Source organism: Notolepis coatsorum (assembly GCF_963971535.1).
Source record: "Notolepis coatsorum genome assembly, chromosome: 3".
NCBI lineage: Eukaryota > Metazoa > Chordata > Actinopteri > Aulopiformes > Paralepididae > Notolepis > Notolepis coatsorum.
Window position 1 is genome coordinate 155,781,668 of NC_140167.1, and position 15,700 is coordinate 155,797,367.

The 15,700-nt window shown below is 45.6% G+C and overlaps 1 protein-coding gene across 1 annotated transcript in view; it reads right to left on the reverse strand.

Annotated features, from left to right (window-relative positions):
- LOC311225398 (uncharacterized protein) overlaps positions 1-15,700 on the reverse strand; it is a gene marked incomplete at its 3' end in the record, with an annotated part of 134,380 nt that overhangs the window by 63,416 nt on the left and 55,264 nt on the right. Inside the window, exons 11-13 of the mRNA XM_084310661.1 lie at positions 14,034-14,177; positions 5,230-5,393; positions 4,854-4,987 (exon numbers count right to left, since the gene is read on the reverse strand). Coding sequence (XP_084166787.1) covers positions 4,854-4,987; positions 5,230-5,393; positions 14,034-14,177 — 442 coding nt within the window. The remainder of the gene's footprint in view (positions 1-4,853; positions 4,988-5,229; positions 5,394-14,033; positions 14,178-15,700) is intronic.

Genomic DNA, 15,700 nt, shown 5'->3' on the forward strand with positions numbered 1-15,700 from the left:
AGTGCTATGGGGGCTAATTGACAATGTTTATGAAAACCGGCCCCAGGCTAGGGTCCTTTGTTCAGCCTCTTAGGTGACAGAAGACCTTGGTCTGAAGCCCATTATAGTTTTAACTAGTGGGCCGCGACCATTAACACTGGTGATCCCTGTGTTTTCTGGACGAGTGGATATCTCTTCTGTCACCGTGTAGCCCCTTCTTTCATATCCAAATGAGAGTATTCCTTCACGAGGAGATATGGGCATAGATGTTCGATAGCGGAAGATCTATGTTCAAGTCAGCTACACAGGCCAGTTTGGGTGTTGTGCTGGCTCCGTCGGGTGTTGGTAAAATCACCGTTGTAAAGCTGTGTTGACATCTTGTTTCTCTTTTCTCTTAAAAAGTGAGGAGGGTTTCAGAACGGCGGCCTGTCTGGGTGAGTGTTATATCATTGTGTACAAGTTCAGGTGATAGCTGCTTAGCTTACGGTTAGCCAGTCAGCTGTTAGCTGCGGCGTTAGCCTGCTGTGATCACTGCGTGGCCTACATATGTTGGGCCTACTGTTAGCCAGTCAGCTGTTAGCTGCGGCGCTAGCTTGCTGTGATCACTAGGAAACGTTAGCTTGCTGCTATCGGCCAAGGCCCAGCGCGGGGTAGCTCCGGCTCCTCGTGCGCCGCCGCGAGCTCCCCTCTGGTCGCGTGCGCCGTTCGCTCGGCGTCTCGTGGGCAGGGGCAGTAGCGACCGACGGTTGGGGCGGCCGTTAGCTTAATGCTACTCTGTTGAACGTGCTTTGATTATAACATGTTTTAAACACTCTTGACTACGACGTCATCTTTGACAGAGGATGTTCGTCGGACCTGCCCTGGGCCAGGACGGCAAAGCCTGCGTCAACAAAGGGGACCGTAACGACGGGTTGGTGCAGCGACGCTGCCCAGTTCGAACAACACAGGACTGCTGTGTTTTCTACGGGGCCTTGAGACTGCACTTCGCTGATCTACGCTCCGGGTAGGACAAAGGTTTGGCCAGACCTTATACGCGTCTTCTGGCTTTACCTTCTACATGTTTTGTATATAACGCTGTTTTCCAAAAACGTGTGTTGCTGCACTACATTTAGGATACGACGCGAGTTTTGTGTGAACTGTCTTGTCACTGGTAATTAGCTTCTCCGTGCAAATCGGGTTGTTGTTACAGATGTGAAAATGATCTGGTTGTTGTGTGAGAAACATCATGTGTGTTTATATGTACCGTGTACTCACAACTAAGGGGTAACTAACCTATGAAGCTATGCTTAGTGACAAATTAGTAAAGAATTTTCTTTTCTCAGCCTGTGATGACAATGAACAGTGTGTTCACATATTAACAGGTTTTCCTGTTTTAACTGGCCGTATTAAGGGTAAAGTAGGAGGATTGTGTTTCCCCCCGGTTCCCTGGGGACTTTTTCATCCTCCTATCAGACATGTTGTTGCACTACATTGTGTCTTTGTGTGGTAGGGATGCGATGTAACCCTTAGCTTGATTGCTGAGGTTGTGCTAAGACTGCTGGAGAAACTTTATTTTCCTAAAAGAAAAGATTGTTTGGTCGCTTTCGTGTGTGCTTAGCAAGGCCTGTGGCCGATACTAATCGAGAATTATGTATTCTCTCATTTTTGCCATTTTTTGTAGGTGATGATGGGTTGTGTGTGTCATGTGACCTACAACTGGGTTGGACTGGCCACAGAAGCACATGTGTGAGTTGGACCGGGGCTCTTAGAGAGCCCTCTCTATTCTGTGTTTTTCCTTAGTAAAAATCAGATAGCAGGTTAGCTCATGCGCTGTGTGAAGCTGTCAAATGCTTCATAGAGCTGACTATGACTGTCATATTCTCTTTTTGTCATTACATCGTATCATGGGTGTGGGGTCGTAAAGGGGTGAACTGGTAACCTTTCCTCTCCCCCTTTTTTCTGTTGGTCAGGGGTACACCCCCTGTCCTTCAAGGTTCCTGTCACGTTGCGGTTCGGCACATTACGGGGTGAGGGGGGGGGGGGGGGGGGGGGAGTTTCCTGGTACCACGGCCTGGAATATTGGGCGTGTGCACCGCAGAAATTCCCCCGCCATAGAGTACGTCACCGTGCGCGTCTCTGTTGGTAGGACTTCCGTGTGCTGTTCAGGTCCATGTGATGGATCTGTTTCGGGGGGGTGGTCAGGGATCCTCCTCACCAAGCGCCTATTCGGGCCTTCTGTGAGTTCGGACTCCTCCTTCCATGTGAGGGAGCCTCCATCAGAGTACAGAGCCTCCTCCTCAGATTGTCAAAGTGAGTGGACCCTCTAGAAGGTGTCCTATTCTATTGTGTATGTATTCGATTCAATTCGATTATTGAGTGTGTATGGGTTCAGTGCCTCTTCCCCGGAGAGCCCTAAAACCAATTTTTTACATGGCTCAAGGTGCAATATATTCTTTTCAATCTGTACAGCTCGCGTGGGAAGTCTCTCCGGGGATTCCCGTCTCCTTCCTATGGGAGGGTGGTGGGATGTAAAAATGTGAACAATTTTTACCCCCGGCTGTGTAGACTGGGATACATACTGTTGGTGCTTCCTTCTTTTCTATTAAAAAAGAGTTGGAGTTAGGAAGTGTCACACCCCTCTTGTCGTTCCCCTGGGCGCCTTGGGGATTCAATGACAGGTCTAAATAGCCTGTTCATTGATGTGGGTGTGTCCCGACGCACGCATAGTGCTAGCTCGCTGTAAACAGGCGACTGACTGGCACGCCTTGGTTGCTTGAGGTTAAAACGGCGTTTTTATAAAGCAACTGGGATGGAGGTTTTTCCTCTTCCGACGACCACATCCCACGACCTGGGTTGGTTATCGACGGATTCTCGTTCATGTCTGGGGGATGATGACGGAATGGATCTGAACATATGTAGAGGGGTCTCACGCCCTGGGGGTGGGCCACCGGGCGCGGTTCGCCCGAACGTCTGGGTGGCGCCTTCTTTTCATGTTAAGATCAACACACATATCTGCCCTTTCTCCTGGAGTAGGCATGTCGGCGTGGTTAGGGCACGGGACTGGTTCTGGTCATGCTGGTCCGGATCAGTTGAACCCGTTGTCCGCCGGGGATGCAGATCTGCTGTTCTGGTACCCTGAGGGACTTGGGCTTTTTTCAGGGGGAAAAATGCCAGGTCGGTCCGGGTGTCACAGGGTTAAGCGCTATGGAGACCCTGGTTGGGTACGTTTTACTCAGCACTGTCGTAATGGCTTACGGCCATGCCAACCTGTACACGCTCGATCTCGTCTGATCTCGGCCGCTACACAGGTTGGTCCTGGTTAGTACTTGGTTGGGAGACCGCCTGGGAATACCAAGTACGGTGTGCTTAGGGGCTGGTTCTCCATTCTTATTCGCTCCTCTCTCACGCATGGCGAAGAGGGGCCTGTTGGGGTGGTCTTTGACCTCCTCTGGTGACCCTGTGCTTCCCGTATCGCCGGGCCCGGTCCGAAGTAATGTTTCGTCGACCCGTAGGCCTGGGTTAACCCTTTTTTGAAAAACTGAAACACTTGTACTGCGGTATAGCCGGTGTATACCCGCAGGTGTGTTTTGGAGTTTTTTCTTGAGGGGTTATAGGAACAACCACCGCATTGGGTAACACCAAGGTGGTTGATTCCCTGGTGTGTTGGAGCAGTGTCAACTCCCGGGTTCACCGTTTGAGGGTGCCCCTGCACGTTCATGACGTCTGCCAATCGTGTCAGCCTTCTCTGCCTCAACCCCTCTGGGTGGGGGTTTTTAAATGGAGGCTTGGTCATGCAACACCGCCAGCTTACGCTCCTTCCGCCGGGGCGGCTGTGTTCAGCTGTCCCCTCTGGCGCCTGTCTCGTCCGCAGTCTCCAGGCTAGGGTTAATAGCCTGTTGCCTGGTTTTTCCCCGGTGCGCTGCCTGCTTCCGTTGGTTAACCTTTTTTGTGTGCTTACGGCCATGCTGACTGCCTGTTCTGCAGGGTCAGTGTGCCATGCGGTGTACTATTGGGGGGACAGGGCCCGCTCGGCTGAGGGGCCTTTGTCCGAATACGCTGGCGATGTGGGGGGCGGGGTCACTAAGTGCCCACCTGGTGGGGTCTTGATGCTGGCATCATGGACTTCTCCGGGCCCCCGTTCCAGGGGGTCCAGTCCCTTTGGTGGGTCTGGGTCTTCCTTCGCGCTCCGCTGCTACGGCCTTGCCACGGGGTTGGGTTTGCCCTTGACCCCGTGATTCTGGGGGCAGTAACGAGGTTGTTTCCTCCGTTCGTTCCCGGGTGGCATGCGGGTTGTGCGTGTGTGTAGTCGTGGGGTCAAGCCACGGTCTGCTCACCCTGTGCGTTGAGTTGCTTGAGTGCCTCTTCGCACGGTCGGGTCCGTCGCCCTCCCGTGAAGCCCCCAATAGGGGGGGTGCCCTCCATTAGGGTGGGTCGGGGGGGCTCGGCCCTCCCTGTTCTGATGGTTGTGGGGGGCTTTCAGCGGGGTGTATTTGTCGGCCGATGGCTCTCGCTCGGCCTCCCTTGTGCAGAGAGTGATGCCGAGCGAGAGCTAATACGAAACAGAACGTTAGGTTATGACTATAACCAAGTTCTGTTAGTATAGCGACGCTCGGCATCCGACGCCGCTGCAGCCCTTGACCTCGCCTTGTGGTGAAAGCTTGGGAAGGAGGCGAGTGGGTGGCCCCACCCCTGCTTATATGGGTAAGCTGATAGGGGTGTGGTCAGACGAATATTGGGATTAAAGGTACATTGTGGTCTTTATTCAGTGCGTGTGCACGTGTGCGAGGACAGTGCAGAGAGTGATGCCGAGCGTCGCTATACTAACAGAACTTGGTTATAGTCATAACCTAACATTAGGTGTGGTCTAAATCCAAGCCCAGACTAGGCAGTCTTACCCTGAACAGTGTCTATGGCCAGAGAGGCTGTCTGCATGGAGGTGTGCCCGGCTCTGAGCAAGCTATGAAGAGGGTTGTCCAGCTCAGGGAAGCTCCTCAGAATGTCTAGTATCACGTGGCCCACGGACAGGAACCTGCCGATGCATGAGACAGTCGTTAGGACGGACACAGGGGAAGAACAGGTACTGTACATATTATAGGGGAGACTAACTTTATTGCCCCTTGAAAGAGAACTCAGGAGAGAGAGAGAGAGAGAGAGAGAGAGAGAGAGAGAGAGAGAGAGAGAGAGAGAGAGAGAGAGAGAGAGAGAGAGAGAGAGAGAGAGAGAGAGAGAGAGAGAGAGAGAGAGAGAGAGAGAGAGAGAGATTTTCCCTACAGCTCCTCCTCGATGTTCTGTGGCTGCATGTAGTCAGCGCTCCTCTGGGACCGGGTGTTGTTGGAGCCGCCTTGGCCCCCTGAGCCTCCCATCAGGCTGTGCAGCAGCCCTCTCACGAAGGCCACATCACCTGGTGCCACATGCTGGCTCCACGCCAGCAGAGCCTGAGAATACAGAGGAGGGGAGGGGGGGGGGGGGGGGGGGGGGGGGGGGGGGTGCAGGTAAACAATATTTGTCTTTGTGTTTGTCAGGATCTCTTTTAGCCTGTAGTTAGGCTATTCTTCCCAAAGCCCTCAAGACTAAATTAATTTAAATACCAGTACAATAGGTGATAACACACAGTGAATCCTCACTCACTGTAAGAGGCCTAATTTAATAATATAATTTAATAATAATAATAATAATAATAATAATAATAATAATAATAATAATAATAATAATAATAATAATAATAATAATAATAATAATAATAATAATAATAATAATAATAATAATAATAATAATAATAATAATAATAATAATAATAATAATAATAATAATAATAATAATAATAATAATAATAATAATAATACACTTTATTTGTATAGCACCTTTCATACAAGAATTGCAGCTCAAAGTGCTTCACAGCAGAAAAAAATACAGATATGTGAGCACATAAAGTGCAGACATATAAAATCACAGTTTTTCACATTAGGATCTAACATCCCAATAGGCCACCTTGTTTATAGTTTTATTCTATGGCAGTTTTAAAATAGACAATAAAAAGAGTAAAATAGAATAGACAGAGTAAAATTATGCAATAGTGCAGTGCAATAAAATAGTTCTGAATTACTGTTTGATATCCACAGTTTAAAACCTGACAGTCTTCCTTCCTGTTTGATACCCACTTTGACCCTTCAAACCTCCCTCTCAGCGCAAACCTCCCTCTCAGGGCACAGTTCCCTCTCTCAGGGCGTATTTGAAAACTTTATTAACAGATTGCAGAATGGGTACAATACAGTACGGCTCAATACAAACAACTGCTAAGAGGATGCAGACCAGAAAAAGTATTTTGTCTTGTTTACATCAGGGTCCTCCATTTTCAATTCATCAAGACATTTGTGACATACAAGACATACAAATATATGTTGGAGCATTCAATCCATGACACAGTAACCTCTGAAGTTACATTTAAGTAGGTGGTAGTGGTGCTGGCTCTGATTACTTCCTATTGAATTGACAAGCTTGACCCAAATGTATCGTTTTTCATTTCCTTGTCACACTTTGTGTAAACAAAACCGTTTCTTCTTCACAGTAACCGGTAGCTGGCAGGGTTTAGTTAAGTAGGTAAATGTAGTGGGGGATATCTCCTTTTCAAATGTAGTGGAGTAGAAGTATTAATTAGAGGTATAAATATCAAGTAAAGTACAAGTAGGCTACCTCAAAACTGTATATATTGAATATTATGATACCCACACAGTTCAATGCCTGACAGTTTAGAACCTGTAATAAAAAGGAATATAAGAGTAACATAGAATGGACAGAGTAAAATAGTGCAATCTACAGTACAATCAGCAGAAGAGTGTATTACAATGCTAAGGAGAAGAAGTATGTTTTTAGCTTTTTTTATTTATTTTTTATTTAGAGATCTAGCTTCCCTAATGTCCATAGGTAGGGTGTTTCATAGCTTTGGTGCATAGTTTGCGAAGACTGCATCCCTGATTTTCTTTAGGCAGTGGTTGGGAACCTGCAATAGACCAGTAGTAGATGATCGTAATAATCTAGAAGGCACATAGTTGACTAGAGAATATGCAATGTAGCTTGGTCCTGTTCCATTTAATGTTTTGTATATAAGGAGGAGGACCTTGAAATGTATTCTAAATATTACCGGAAGCCAGTGCAGGTTAGCTAATACTGGACTGACGTGGTCTCTCCTCTTGGTTCTAGTAAGTAGCATAGCTGCCGAGTTTTGAATGAGTTGGAGTCGTTCTGTGTTTTGTTTTTGGGAGGCCGGTGAGGATAGGTGATAAAACCTTTTAAGAAGCCTGTCTGACAGTTTCAGTCCATCCATTATTTTCTTGAAAAGACATATTTTCATTAACTACATGAACTTCAGTCTGACACTAATGTTTACCAATAGATTCATACGATTTTAAGATCATACAGATTCACATCAGAAACTCTACTTCACAAATAAAAAAGTTGTAATGTAGATGACAGGACTGCATTACTACTGTATAGCGAATGAGTGCATGGACAAGATTCAAGAGGTTTAATCGTCACATACATACACAATACATAGTAAAATGAAGGTGGCATGCCCGCCTTCGATTGTGCAAAAATACAATATAATAATAGAATAAAATAGAATAGATAATAAACAGATGAGGACAGATGAGATTGCTACACCTTCTGATGGCTAATTATCTAGACATTCCCATTATATCTGTCTCTATTCTATCATTCTTAGTGGCAGGGTTAATTGTCCAGATGCATCCTGGGAATTTCTATGGTTAAAGTGTTTCCCAGGGAACCATCTAATTGTTTGGCAAACCTCTGAGTCTCCTCACACGCAAATAAAGGGTTATGAGGACTATGGTAGAGAGGAGGTGTTATGAACACTATGGTGGAGAGAAGGTGTTATGAACACTATGGTGGATAGAAGGTTATGAACACTGTGGTGGATGAATGAATGACCTTTATTTATATAGCACCCTTCACAGCACAAATGCACAGGGTGCTTTACACTACATCATAACATATTAAAAAAAAAATCTGAAATAAATTACAACAATAACAGACAGCAGTTAAAAACAGTGAACCAAATAAAATAAAAATTATTTAAATAAAATCCTCAGTCAATAACTAAAAACTATAGGAACAGTGAGGACAAATGATGCCTATATATATGACCAAAAGCCTGTCTGAACATGTGTGTTTTTAGCTGTTTTTTTAAAGGAGTTTTCTGCTGCAGTTTGTGGTGGAGAGAAGGTGTTATAAACACTATGATGATAGAAGGTGTTATGAACACTATGATGATAGAAGGTGTTATGAACACTATGATGATAGAAGGTGTTATGAACACTATGATGATAGAAGGTGTTATGAACACTATGGTGAGATAGAAGGTGTTATGAACACTATGATGAGAGAGAAGGTGTTATGAACACTATGATGAGAGAAGGTGTTATGAACACTATGATGAGAGAAGGTGTTATGAACACTATGATGAGAGAAGGTGTTATGAACACTATGATAAGAGAAGGTGTTATGAACACTATGATGAGAGATGCTGTTATGAACACTATGATGAGAGAAGGTGTTATGAACACTATGATGAGAGAAGGTGTTATGAACACTATGATGATAGAAGGTGTTATGAACACTATGATGAGAGAAGGTGTTATGAACACTATGGTGGAGAGAAGGTGTTATGAACACTATGATGAGAGAGAAGGTGTTATGAACACTATGGTGAGATAGAAGGTGTTATGAACACTATGATGATAGAAGGTGTTATGCACACTATGATGAGAGAAGGTGTTATGAACACTATGATGATAGAAGGTGTTATGAACACTATGATGATAGAAGGTGTTATGAACACTATGATGAGAGAAGGTGTTATGAACACTATGGTGAGAGAAGGTGTTATGAACACTATGGTGAGAGAGAAGGTGTTATGAACACTATGATGATAGAAGGTGTTATGAACACTATGATGAGAGAAGGTTTTATGAACACTATGATGATAGAAGGTGTTATGAACACTATGATGATAGAAGGTGTTATGAACACTATGATGAGAGAAGGTGTTATGAACACTATGATGAGAGATGCTGTTATGAACACTATGATGAGAGAAGGTGTTATGAACACTATGATGAGAGAAGGTGTTATGAACACTATGATGATAGAAGGTGTTATGAACACTATGATGAGAGAAGGTGTTATGAACACTATGATGAGAGAGAAGGTGTTATGAACACTATGGTGAGATAGAAGGTGTTATGAACACTATGATGATAGAAGGTGTTATGAACACTATGATGAGAGAAGGTGTTATGAACACTATGATGATAGAAGGTGTTATGAACACTATGATGATAGAAGGTGTTATGAACACTATGATGAGAGAAGGTGTTATGAACACTATGGTGAGAGAAGGTGTTATGAACACTATGGTGAGAGAGAAGGTGTTATGAACACTATGATGATAGAAGGTGTTATGAACACTATGATGAGAGAAGGTTTTATGAACACTATGATGATAGAAGGTGTTATGAACACTATGATGATAGAAGGTGTTATGAACACTATGATGGAGAGATGGTGTTATGAACACTATGATGAGAGAGATGGTGTTATGAACACTATGATGGAGAGATGGTGTTATGAACACTATGGTGAGAGAAGGTGTTATGAAGGAGGGAGATGGATGAATGATTTGTTCTTCATTCTCTTCCACTTTGTGGCACAGGCCTCAGCCATGGTGCTACTCTTCTTGTCGCCATAAATAACATGTTGTGTGAACTCAAACAGCTCCTCTAGCACCTCCTCCTCAAGGTCAAGGCTATCTCCACACCGCGAGAGCAGCCGCCGTGCCATAGGGCTCTTTGCCACCTTGTCATACACCGACGACTTACCCTTGCCATAGAAGCCTGAATTGGCATCACAGCCTGTAATACAGTGTAGCTGCACAATACAGTCTGCTATCTCTTCAGTAACCAGGCCACAGCTGAAGTCAGTCTCCTGCTTTCTCCTGATACAGAGCATACCGGGCAGCTGTTGAGAGATGACCGCTGCCGTGACATAGGCATCGGTGTCGGCTGCATCAATGACAACAGGGTCACTGTAGCCTGACTCACGTAGAACTGTGTAAGCAGAGAAGAGGATGGTGTCAGCCTCAGACTGGTCAAAGCTGTAGTTCTGCATTGGTTGCTGGGTTGACAAGTTGTGCAGTGGGAGCCAACAGAGTAGATGATCTCTGTATCTACACCCTGTGCAACAAGGTCAGTCAGATAGCTGCATATTACTTTTTGTAGCCGCTCCTTGTTGCTGACACTACACAGCAGTGTTTTGAACTATCTGGCAGAGGGGAAGGGGTTGCCCAGCTTCATGTAGGTGTTGGGGACATGTACCTTACCTTGTACCCGCAGATCTCGCTCATCATCTTTAGTTGAGTATGCTGTGTCTTACTGGTAATTTACACAGAAAATACGTCAGCATCACCATGGCGGGCAAGGATGGTGGATGATACCTTGTGGACATAGTCCAACCACTTGTATGGGGTGCCATCTTGTGTCTGCCGATCTTCTGCTGATGGGGTTGCCATCGTCCAGATCATGCCCATGTCGACAAGAGCGGTGTAGGGTTCTTGCAGATCTACAGATTGGAGAGAGAGCTTCTGAATGAGCTTGCTCTTCTGTGTCTTCCTATATGTGCCATTGGAGTTGAATAAGGCCACACATTCCTCAACAACACGATGTTCCAGCAACTCGGAGAGATTCACAAGTTGACTGACCTCAACCAGGTCGATCACTGCCTTGAGAACACTCCGCTCCATCTCAGCTTGGAGGGAGGTTTTCTTACTGAACACCCGGTCTTGCAAGAAGCTGGTCAACTTCTCCTCTCCCACAGCATGGGCTGAGTTGAAGTCTGCGATGAGTTCATCGGAGGCAGGCATGGCTGACTGTAGGGTGCGGAGGGTGGGTGAGGCTGGATCAAATGGGACGGAATCAAACTCATGCATGCATGCAACCAGGTCCTGCACGCACTGCTCATCTTCTCTCATCCTTTTCGGACCACATTCTATGTGATTCCTCTTGGCTTTTTCTTTTTTGGCCAGGGCATTGTGAGCCACCCGGATCTTGGCCAAATTGTTCACATTTTTGGAGTGCACCAGCAGCTGCTTCTCATTCTGGAGGATGGAGAGCCAGCCAGACTTCATTTTTCATTGTACACTCGATCCACATGTCCCAGGCCATGTTGGAGTAGGGGTTGCCTGTGATGGACTGAGTGAAGTCAGTACGAAGGAAGGCGACCTGATCAGCAAGGAGAGCTGTCAGCATTGCCCAGAAGTCAGGCAGCCACCTTCCATACCTATTGTTGTCGTACACTACCATCCATGGCAGCATGGCACGCAGAGAGCTGACATACTCATCCCAGTTCCAGATATGTACTGCATGCACATTCTGCATGAGTGCATCTGTCATAGACAGGAAGTCCCTCGAGTAGTCCGCCATGTCACTGGCCTCCACCTGGGTGAATAAATTGGTGATGTGGCTCTCGAGGTCAGTATCATCCTCCAGTGCCGCATGTGCAGCTGCACAAGGTTCTTGGGAGAGACTCATATCTCTCAAAATCTCAAGGTTCTCCCTTGTCTCATCAGCCAGGTTGGGCATGAGCCTCCCCTTTACCAGATGAATCATGAGCCTCAAGCCTGATAGATGAGCCTCAAGCAACGCAGCCCCCTCTTGTAATTCTTGCCTTTCAGTGCACGGTCAACAGAGCCCTCTGCAATAACTCCTCCTGCCACAAGTACATCTCCTAGCTCACTCCCCTTGTAGCGCTTGTAGATAGGGCTCATCATCACACACTGTGTATGGAAGGGACCAAGAAAGGGTACAATGGCATGGTACTTGTTTGGGTTGCATCTAAATGTTGTGGGTAACACTGGGTAAAATTTGGGTCAGTCAAGATTTGATCTTTAGACACCCCACCCCCACCTCTTTCCTCCACGGGAACACTTACTTTTTGCAACATGCACCTGTTCTCCCAATCCCTCTGGCACCCCTCCCCCCACGGGAACTCAACCTTTCTCACAGAATATGGACATGCATATTATTCTTGAATGTAAACACACACATGCACGCACACACACACACACACATGCACGCACGTACGCACACACACACATGTGCACACACACACGCACACACACGCCTGGATGAGCAAGGTCAACAGGAGTTCTTCATGTCAAGGAATGGCGAGATGGCATGGTCCAAGATACCTTTTGTAACAGAAGGCTGTGCTCAGAACATCATCAAAATAACTCCTGAAAGAAACAGCTTTCGAACACAACACAAGGGTTAACAAACCCCAAACACAGGGCTACAATGACTATATTAGCTAACTAGTTGTTGTTGCTAGCTAGCTAGCTAGCTATTGGGAAAGTTGGTAGCACCAGTGCTATCAGTGGAAAGGTTAGTCTGAAGCCCTGCCCAAAGACCAAAGCTTACCTTCCCATTCAAAAGTTACATTTTCGCTCTACTGTCTCTATCTAAATCTTTGCTCTACTGGATGGTGGCCATCTTGGATTTCTGGGTAAAATTTATGTCATAGAGTCAAACTGATGTCAGAATTGGAATCGTCATGGTTGACTTACACAAAAAAAGTGTATTCATACCAGTGCATGTGAGCGGATCGGAGCGTGAGCGGCGCGGGGAGCGGAGCGGGCGGTTTTGACGTGAGCGAGGAGTGGGTTTTAAAATGTGTCGGCGCGACGTCCAGAGCGAGAGTTCTCCTCCGCTCCAATCCACTCCAGGCCGCTCACAGTGGTTTAACACTGATGTTAATATACATGTAGTACAATGCCAAAGCAACAGATGGCGATGTACAAACATGAAGGCCATTTTCAACCAATGAGAAGGGTGAACCTGTGATATCCGGTTCAGGCTTTGTCACTCACTCCTGTTAGAAAAAGTATCGACGCCATTGTTGTTGTCGTTAGCTTACATGCTAACGTTAATGGCAGCGACCATAGCATTGTGGCTCGGCTAGCTATCATCGCTTAATAGAGCTAGTGAATGGATAAACAACGTTATTTAACATTGCAGAATTGGTACAATTACAATGCGGCTCAATACAAACAATTGTTAAGGGGCCCAGGGGGTCAACTTGAGAGCGACTTGGGGGCGGGGTCAACATGAGCGATTAGCGGAGCGGACCAAGCTTTAAAGAGCGAAGAGCGGATTTCTCGGCCACGCCGATCCGCTCACGTGGCCTGATTCATACATGATTATAGGTGCTCTGGATCAAAAGTTAATTTTTCAAGATGGCGTCAGCAGGTATTTTGGATTTGGCCATCTGACAAAAAATGCAGGGATTTTTGGGAGGGACACGGGGGCTAAATATTTTATAAAAGGTCCATAGAAGTCAAATCAATCATCAAAACATCTTAGCCAGAGAATGGTCACGGAATTTTGGTTCTTGACCCAACTACTATGATGAGAGATGGTGTTATGAACACTATGGTGAGAGAAGGTGTTATGAACACTATGATGAGAGAAGGTGTTATGAACACTATGATGAGAGAAAAGGTGTTATGAACACTATGATGAGAGAGAAGGTGTTATGAACACTATGATGAGAGAAGGTGTTATGAACACTATGATGAGAGAGAAGGTGTTATGAACACTATGATGAGAGAGAAGGTGTTATGAACACTATGATGATAGAAGGTGCTATGAACACTATGATGAGAGAAGGTGTTATGAACACTATGATGAGAGATGGTGTTATGAACACTATGGTGAGAGAAGGTGTTATGAACACTATGGTGAGAGAAGGTGTTATGAACACTATGATGGAGAGATGGTGTTATGAACACTGATGAGAGAAGGTGTTATGAACACTATGGTGGAGAGATGGTGTTATGAACCCTGTGGTGTTATAAGTGCAGAGGGGCCAACAATAACTATCCTAGAAAGAAGGAAAAAGAAGAAGAAGAAAAAAGTACATTCTTCCCCGTCAACACGTAGGCATCTGTTTTCTATTATTGTCTGTGCGTGTCTTCATAACATTAAAGGCTCATCCTGACATACCTGCTTGGCCACCTTCTCCGGACTGATGTATCCCAGCAGCATGTCCATGGCGCCCGTAGCACACGCTGCTATTACCACAGGGTTGCTGCTGTTGTTGCATATGTAGCAGCGCACCATGGCTTTATCCAACATCAAGCCCAAAGCCTAGAGGGGGCGGATCGATAGTTAAATAGATCAGTTCATGAGCTAATTACTGTCAAGGGTTAGTTACAGTTGGATCTTTTAATCTAAAGGAACGCGACGAACATTATGAGAAATGTACTGTAAAATAATAATAATAATGTGCCATACACTATCCCTTTGAATGTTGTTCATGTAGGAAATGGGCTTTAAAAGAAGACACCACCACAAAACAACAATTTAGTAGAGCTAATAGACAAGCTAACACTAACCCATCCATTCTACATTCATTGCACACACATCCACATGCACACACTCATTCACCTCATTTTGTTTGCATGTTGTTCTCTAGTTTTGTATATTGTATATTTTGTATAATGTTTGGTCTTTATTCTTTTTTACCATATGAAACACAATCTTATACAGAACCAAGCATTTCACTGTAATGTACATGTACCTTATATGTGACAAATAAAACAAAACTTGAACTTGAGCATACTGTATGTGTCATTATACAACGGCATGCAAATTTCTCGATTCTGATTGGCTGAAACAGTCCATTTACACGTATGTATAGGGCACAATCCACGCTCCTGGTCCCAGGACCCGCCCACAACCGAATCACATCACTCCGCCGTGCAGATTCTTCGGAGAAAACAAGATGGCGGACAATAATCTTTAACAAATGGATATGTTGATAGCGTCATAACGACTAAATATAAAGCGATTCTGTCACGGCGAATGTCTTAGTCCTTTAAACAATGTTGGATGATGTAATTGATGGGTCATGAGTCATTGTAGAACAAAAGAAAAATCGCGGATTGATTGATTGATTATTTGCAATTTTATTTTAAATTTCTTCTTCCTTCCCCCTGACTGCAGAGCTCACTCTCACACTGTCTGGCACACCCCCACACACACACACACACACACACACACACACACACACACACACACACACACACACACACACACACACACCCACACACACACACACACACACACACACACACACACACACACACACACACACACTCACACACACACACACACACACACACACACACACACACACACACACTCCTGTCTGCAACGGCGGGGGAGAGTCAGACTGAGGCCCCGTCCACACGAACGCTGGTTTTAATGTAACCGTGATTGTATGTGCGCAGTTGCACTGTTCGGCCACACACAACCGGGGATTTGCTACACTGCAACCGCGGTCTTTGAAACCGGTGGCCAGGGTGGAGTTGTGCGGTTTTGCAGTTGCGTGTGGGCATAGCAACCGAGGTTATTCCCAGTGTTTACAGCAGAGCTGTCGCAATTATTCCCCATGTTCACGGCAGACCGCGGGGTAGAGAGATTATAGCAGAGCCAACTACACCAGTGTTTACAGCAGTCCCAAGTAGCGTTATATGAAAATGATTGTAACAAACTTTTGTTCGAAACGTGTCGTCTGTGTTGAAGAGTGTTGTGATCGACTGATGTCTTGTCGCATTCCTGACCTGACGCTGAGAGTAAACATGTAGCTGCAGCCTGCAGCTAAACTA